Source organism: Pyrus communis, chromosome 3 (genome assembly GCF_041283825.1).
Source record: "Pyrus communis isolate YQ-2024b chromosome 3, ASM4128382v1, whole genome shotgun sequence".
Classification (NCBI taxonomy): Eukaryota; Viridiplantae; Streptophyta; class Magnoliopsida; order Rosales; family Rosaceae; genus Pyrus; species Pyrus communis.
Window position 1 is genome coordinate 10,447,633 of NC_142567.1, and position 7,187 is coordinate 10,454,819.

The window sequence follows — 7,187 nt, forward strand, 5'->3', positions numbered from 1 at the left end:
ATACTACTTATCTCCCAATTGATGGACACCTAATTCAAGTCAAATTAGGTTACCTTGATGATTAGGCAACGTAATCATAATCCTATGAGGATTAGGTATCTTATCCTAGATTCTCTCCTGAATAGTCTCTCTATTTAATTGAGATTACTCTTTATAAAATCATTCCTGGTTATTTCAAATTTTCACAATGTGATATGTAAATACTAATTTAGTATTCTGTTTTTTATTTGATTATTTATTGATTTTTAATTTTTTTAACAGGTAATAGGTCTAGTCATACTACTCGTAAATATTAACGGGTCAATTTCGGGGTCGGTCATATTACCCGTTTACGTTAACGGGTGTTACACAACATTACCTATTAAGATATCGGATATGTCACGAAAACGATACGAACAAGGGAAATACAACACAAATGCTAGGTCTACATTCAACAATAAGACTCTGTTCATCATGACTTTTGTTCCATTTTGAACATGCATCCTCAAACAAAGATCATTTTCTCTTCTGAAGGGGTTTTGCCATCTTGCTCACATTTGCTCATAATTTGATTGCTTGATTACCTGCAGTTTGGAGATGGGATGAGTGTGTGCTGACTAAATTCATTCAGATACATCATCCAATCCAGTCAATTTGTTTAATCTCAATCATTGAAAATTAGTTCAATGAATCTGTGTACAGAGCCCTAATTCTTCATTTTACCTTTTTCTCACAAATTCAACTTTTTTTGTAAATTAAACCAATTTGAGGTTCACACTCCATGAGTTTAGATCATTCCATAAGAATGCCAACAAACTTATAGCATAAGCAAAGTATAAAATGTTATTAGTTGGAGCAACTAGGCTTATGGAAGAGTGGCTTGAAAGCCTTTCGGAGGTATGAGGCATGACAAAGAGAATATTTCCATGGAGGGGTGAAGACGAAGTTGATCGGAGGTATTTTTGACATGCCCCAATCCTGATATCCCTAAATACCAGGATAGGCACGTGCTAGCCGACACCCGAGGGTGACGAAGCCATTTTAAACATGCATGCAAATTAAAATATGTGATTAGAAAGGAATATACTAATGAAGGAATGTGTTCAGAGTATACAACTATATAAAAATAATGCAAAAGAATTATTATAAAAAGGTATGAACCAAGGAACGAGTCCTACATAGAGGAGACTCGAAGATACCTAGGCGGAAGTGTCCTGGCGCCGGGATTGCATGCCTCCATTCTAACTCCTGAGGGGGCGCAAAACCAAAAGAGTGAGTGGACCAAAGTTTATAATAATAATAATAATAATAATAATACTAATAACGAGAAAACCATTTTCTTTATGAACATATTAACCCCCTCTTTTGAAAAAACACACACACACACACACACATATATATATATATATATATATATATATATATATAATACTACATAGTAGGTTTTCTGAAAACTCTAGCATGCCATGAAAATGTTCATAAAATATGTATGTGTAAAACAATGCTCAATAAGGGTGTTATCGCCGTCTGAAGGCAAATCCGTAAATCTCATCAATACGATACTCACTAAGGGTATCATAGCGGCCTAAAGGCATAACCATCATCAAAGGTGAAGCTGTACGACACTGGGTTATGCCAGTGAAGAAACCATGGTCCATCACCCGAAGGTGAAGTTGTACGATTCTGGGTTACGCTGGAGAAAATGATATAACATATAAATGTATATGTAGTGGGTCCATCACCCGAAGGTGAAGCTATACGACTTTGGGTTATGCTAGAGAAGAAATTTGGGGGGGGGGGGTCCATCACCAGAAGGTGAAGCTGTACGACTTCGGGTTACGCCAGAGAAGAAACATATACATATAACATATCACACCAACACTAGCCCCGGGCTAGTTAAGCTGGGGGTATGTCATAAATATCATCATTGTGTCCTATGGTCATAGATGTCTACATACTCGGTTGTGTATATGTGTTGTATGATAACTCACTAGATAAGCACCGAAAACATACCTCAAAACTCATATCAATCCGGAGCTCAAAAGCTCAAAGTCTCATCTCATGAATCCATAAATATACCATATTCGTAAATCCGCAAAATAAATCATATTCGAAAGCCATAGAATTTTATATATGAAAATTCAATAATTCATAATCTTTCGTAAAACATAAATTCGATAAATCATAATTAATGCATAAAATGTTAAATTCATGAAATCATGCTTTTCGTGAATGCAAGCCTAATATTTTATAAAGAGATGCAAGTTTAGAAGGGGTCCACTCACAGTATTCCATTGCTGAGGAGTCGTTCATGCTAGCGAGGACGGGGTCACTTCCAATCGACGCACCTAAATACATATAGGGGCCATTTAGAAAAACTTTACCAAAACGACAGAATTTGGGAAAACGGACAACGAATTCGGATTCGGCACGTCGAAAAACCTAAGGAGAGACCTCAGATTCCCCCTACGCACCACCACACGAGCCGCCACGGGACAACTACTGGCAAAAGCCACGAGCCGCTGCATGTGGCGGTTTCCGACGAACGGAAACCACAAATTCCACCCAACTCCAAAATTCACCAAATTTTACAAGAATATAGAGCTCATCGAGGGGAAGAACTTTATACCTGAGCCGAAGTCCAATTCGATCGAAAAAACGTCTGAAAACACCCTTAACCCGTCAGAAACCTTAGAAAGGGGTGTACTTCGATTCGCCTGCTCTGCTACTCCACGGTCTCCAAACTGGTTTGGGGTTTATTCTTGGCCTCAAGAGAAGTCTTTTGGTGGTGGTCATCAACGATGAAGTTTGTCGGAGTGGCGGATCGCCACTGTGGTGTCCTCGAAGCTATCGACGCAAGATCCACAAAACCTTGGCCAAAATTCATCGATTATTGGATGAAAATGGAAGAGGGGAGATCATGGAATATTTTCTAGGTGGTGAATGGCTGTGAATAGCCGGAAAAACCGCATAAAAAAGAGTCAGAGAACAAATAGGTGTTGGGTTAGGTCGTAGACGGAAATCAGGTCGAAGGGAAAGGATCGGGTTCCCCTCCTTCCTCCTTTCTCTCATTTCTCTCCTCTCCCATTGTTTCACACTCTTCTCCTATTTCCAAATTGGGCAGCACCCCGTCATTTCTCTCCTAATCTTTCCATCACTTCCACATACGTGGCTCCATCTCCCTGCTCCAGCAAATCTGGAGCCTTCTAGATTTGCCCTCAACTTCGCTCACCTACAACTTCTTCGTTATAATTCCAAATTACATTTTGTTTGTGCCCACGCGCTCGTAGCGACGAGTACTATAAGGAAACACCAAGGAAACGTGACACAGCAAGGCGGTAAAAAAAAGTCAACGTTTTTACCTCGAAGAGAATTTTCATAAATTCACCTATAAAATTATAAAAACCGAAATATTTGGGGATTGGTCGTTACAATTTTCTACTAATAGGCTGTTTTTTTTTTTTTCTTTTTCTTTCTTAACCTATTTTCTATCTGGGGCCAAAATTGAAATTAAAAAAAATAGAATATAAGCCAAAGGTGTATTGAGAGAATTTTGAGTCTAAATAAAATTTTTTAAAACGAAATAGTTATTAAACCGCCTGTAATGGTGTGGCTTTGAGTTGGTTGATAGGTCCCCTTTTGTGGGTCGACTGGAACCGGGCCTTCAAACTTCGATTGCCTCCAAAAATAAAAGAGAACATAGCCCAATCCAATCCAATAGTTCGACATATTCTTCAAAATTTTCAGACACTCCTTAAGATTTCAGTCCCACCTTAAATCCCAGGTTTATGCAGACAGAAACCTGAGTGTTATCAACAGAACCCACTTCTCTTTCTCTCTCTCCCCATTTCAAATTTTCGAATTCTTTCTCTCTCTCTCTGTTTTTTTCCCAAGACATGGACAACCTTCGCACCTACAGAGACGAAGACGACGAAGAAGACGAACAATCGAAACCCACAACCGCCGCCGCCGCCGCAATCTCAACTGCTGAGCCCATCGAACCACCCGAACCCACCACCGACGACCCCGACACTGATACCCTAAACCCACCTTCCACCGACCAGCAAAACGGCAGTAAAACCGAAACCGAAGCCTCCGAATCTCTTTCCGAGTCTATCAAATCCCAAGAGATCGACAACGACGATGACGACCCGCCTCCCAAGAAGCAAAAGCAGCTCTCTTCCCTAACCGCCGCGCCCTCTCCGGACCAAGATCAGACCCCACCGCCCCTGCCCATCTCCAACGGAAGCGCCGCCGCCGCTCCAACGGCCCCCAATTCGAAGAAATCGAAGAAGAAGAACAACAATGTGTGGGTCACTAAATCGACCCGCAAGGGGAAAAAGAAGAGCAAGGCCAATAACAACAACCACAATGCCTCCAGGGACGACACCGTCTTCATCACTCCGGTGACGCGGTTCCCGGACAAAACCGACGACACGCCGGACATGACAATCTGCCTCTCGAAGGTGTACAAGGCGGAGAAAGTGGAGGTGAGTGAGGACCGAATGAGTGCGGGTAGCGCGAAAGGGTACAGAATGGTTAGGGCCACCAGAGGAGCGGCGGAGGGGGCTTGGTATTTTGAAATAAAGGTGGTGAATTTGGGAGAGAGTGGCCACACAAGGCTTGGCTGGTCCACTGAGAAAGGGGACTTGCAGGCGCCCGTCGGGTATGATGGAAATAGTTTCGGGTACAGGGACATTGATGGGAGTAAGGTGCATAAGGCTTTGAGGGAGAAGTATGGGGAGGAAGGGTATAAGGAAGGTGATGTTATTGGGTTTTATATAAACTTGCCAGATGGGGGGTCGTACGCCCCGAAGCCGCCCCATTTGGTTTGGTATAAGGGTCAGCGGTATGCTTGTGCCCCTGACGCGAAGGAGGATCCTCCAAAAGTAGTGCCTGGTGGGTGACGTTTTTTGCAGTGTTGATGTTTTCAATTGTTTGTTTATGTGATTTTGTTGTCGTGGTTGCCTTTTGTGTGAAATTTATTGCAGAGCATTGTGTTTCTTGCATAGGCATTCTTGTTTAGTATTATGAATGTGAATTCGAATATGCTTGCACAGCTCAACTGCTATGGCACTCTTTCCCTGTGATTGTAACCAAAATCATGAATGAGTTGAACCAAACAGATGTTGGTATGATAGGATATAAAATGTGCATCTTTAGTAGTTTATTGAAGATAAACCTTAACTCAGCATAAGACAAAACACCCCTTGCTTGAAGACTGACCGAATAACACCTATTCAGACTAAAAGATGATCAAGACAACTGAACTTGTGACTTATAGTCTTTATTTATCTCTATTGCACAATGTTGTTTGTAGCATTATACTGCACTTGTGACCTATTGTCTCCGCTAACTAACTTCAGGGAACAACATTAGCCAAGAGAACGTACTATAATTCTGAGTTCTTTTACTTGCGAGAGAGACTATAAAGATTTATAGTGAAGTTTGAGACATATGATTGTACCATGTGCTTGTGCAGAAGAACAAGAGAGATGGGAGAAGTGATCTTAGTGCATTTTAGCCAAACTAGTTATGAAGTGGTTGAAATGGTTTCCAGGGGATGGAATTATCGCTTCTATATAAATATTTCACTTTGTTCAACAAGTCATAGCACAAAAGCTTGGTATAAAATTAGGTAATCAGAATATTTTGGGAATGAGGAATCAGACTGATTAATTTGAAGAACTGCCTCTGCAGTGACTGGTTGAACTGTAATGCATGAGTCTACCCCCCATAGAGGCCGATTTTGACTCAGACGGTATATAGGCGTTGGTAGATTGCACGGCATGAGAATTATTTGAAATTCATAAGATACAAGCCATGCAGGCATTGACTCTTGGGATGTGATGTCCTGTTACAATCTAATTAGCATAGTGAAAGATTTATTCTATTTCTACTTCAATGAAACAGGAAATTGAGTATTTGTGTGACATGGCAGTGGAAACCTTCAACTATTTAAACCTGACGATATCTGTATTTTCTTTTCCAAATGACCTAAAGTAAAAAATTTGTATCTCGTAAATAATTTAATTGCTTTTGATCTAAGTGAAACATTTGATTTTTGGCTTTTCCATGGGTGAAAATGCTTCCTTCTCGCCAACTTGTTACCTAATTGTTCTTTTTTCCTGAGATTAAAAGGAAACATTGTTTTGGTGTTCTCATCCAATTCCAATACCAGTTCGCATGTTTGGTATTCAACCCATTGCAATAGAAAGTTAGCATCCAAGCATGCAATTGTACATATTATTTTGGGGGTGTCTTTAACTCACTGGGTTTGGAATAGGTTCAAAATGCTGCCTCTTCCACCAACTTGCCACTTTAATAATTTTTTCTGGGGTTTATGAGCATTTTTTTTTTTAGAACTTCTGTTCAACTACAGAAATGTTTCTGTTCTGCTAAGTTATAACCTGCGTTTGTTTTCTTGGAAGGGTAACCATTGGAGTGATTATTGATTTTCTTTGCAGGAAGTGAGATATCGTTTTTCAAAAATGGGGTATGCCAAGGAGTTGCTTTTAAGGATCTATATGGTGGACGTTACTATCCTGCTGCTTCAATGTATACTCTTCCACATCAACCAAATTGTGTTGTCAAGTTCAATTTCGGCCCTGATTTTGAATTCTTTCCAGAAGACTTTGATGGACGCCCAGTGCCCCTGCCCATGGTTGAAGTTCCTTATCGTGGGTTTGAAAACCGAGTTGAAAATGGAGTGTCTGATGAGAAGAAACAATAACCAGAACCCAGCACCATTCAACCCTGTTTGTGTGTTCTGAAGGCTTCCGAAGCCAAAACGCAGGAATGGAAAACCTTCATGGATAGCATATGAGTTCAACTTTCCTTTGTAATTTTAGTTGCTGCTAAAATTACAACTTAAACTGAATGATAAGCATTGTATTCTTGACCTTTGTCTGACAAGTTCTAATGGAAAACATAATGATATTGCATATCCGGACAATTTCCCGTTTGCCGTGTTTGATAAATATCTCTGATCTTCGTGCTTGTGTATTTGATAATATCTCTGTACTGTTGTCATGTTTCAGATTCTAGATCCTTTTGCATTGGTTTAGTAGTACACTTCTTTCCAAATTATCACAGGCTCAAACGTAGCTGTTTCAGTAATTATACCTTTGTCTATGGTTTTATTTATTCATTTGGTATATCTTTAGAAAGTTCATTCTCTTTCAACTTTAACTGTGCTTTTGCAGTAC

At 40.2% G+C, this 7,187-nt stretch overlaps 1 protein-coding gene and 1 long non-coding RNA gene across 2 annotated transcripts; one reads left to right on the forward strand and one right to left on the reverse strand.

Moving 5' to 3' along the window:
- Positions 1-405: 405 nt before the first annotated feature.
- LOC148697923 (uncharacterized) lies at positions 406-2,963 on the reverse strand. The gene is made up of 4 exons (XR_015960311.1): positions 2,609-2,963; positions 2,265-2,327; positions 1,179-1,227; positions 406-563 (listed from the first exon to the last, which is right to left on the reverse strand). It is a non-coding gene; the product is annotated as an uncharacterized LOC148697923 (long non-coding RNA).
- A 635-nt stretch (positions 2,964-3,598) lies between these two features.
- Positions 3,599-6,934, forward strand: LOC137715718 (protein TRAUCO). The gene is made up of 2 exons (XM_068455058.2): positions 3,599-4,878; positions 6,447-6,934. Exons 1-2 carry the CDS (start codon positions 3,876-3,878, stop codon positions 6,710-6,712), a joined length of 1,269 nt encoding a protein of 422 aa, XP_068311159.2. The 5' UTR covers positions 3,599-3,875; the 3' UTR covers positions 6,713-6,934.
- The last annotated feature ends 253 nt before the right edge of the window (positions 6,935-7,187 follow it).

Bases quoted from the DNA above. Each gene is read 5' to 3' on its own strand.
- LOC137715718 (XM_068455058.2), top strand. From the start codon at position 3,876: ATGGACAACCTTCGCACCTACAGAGACGAAGACGACGAAGAAGACGAA. The intron at 4,879-6,446 runs GTGGGTGACGTT...TTTTCTTTGCAG, and splicing joins TCCTCCAAAAGTAGTGCCTG to GAAGTGAGATATCGTTTTTC.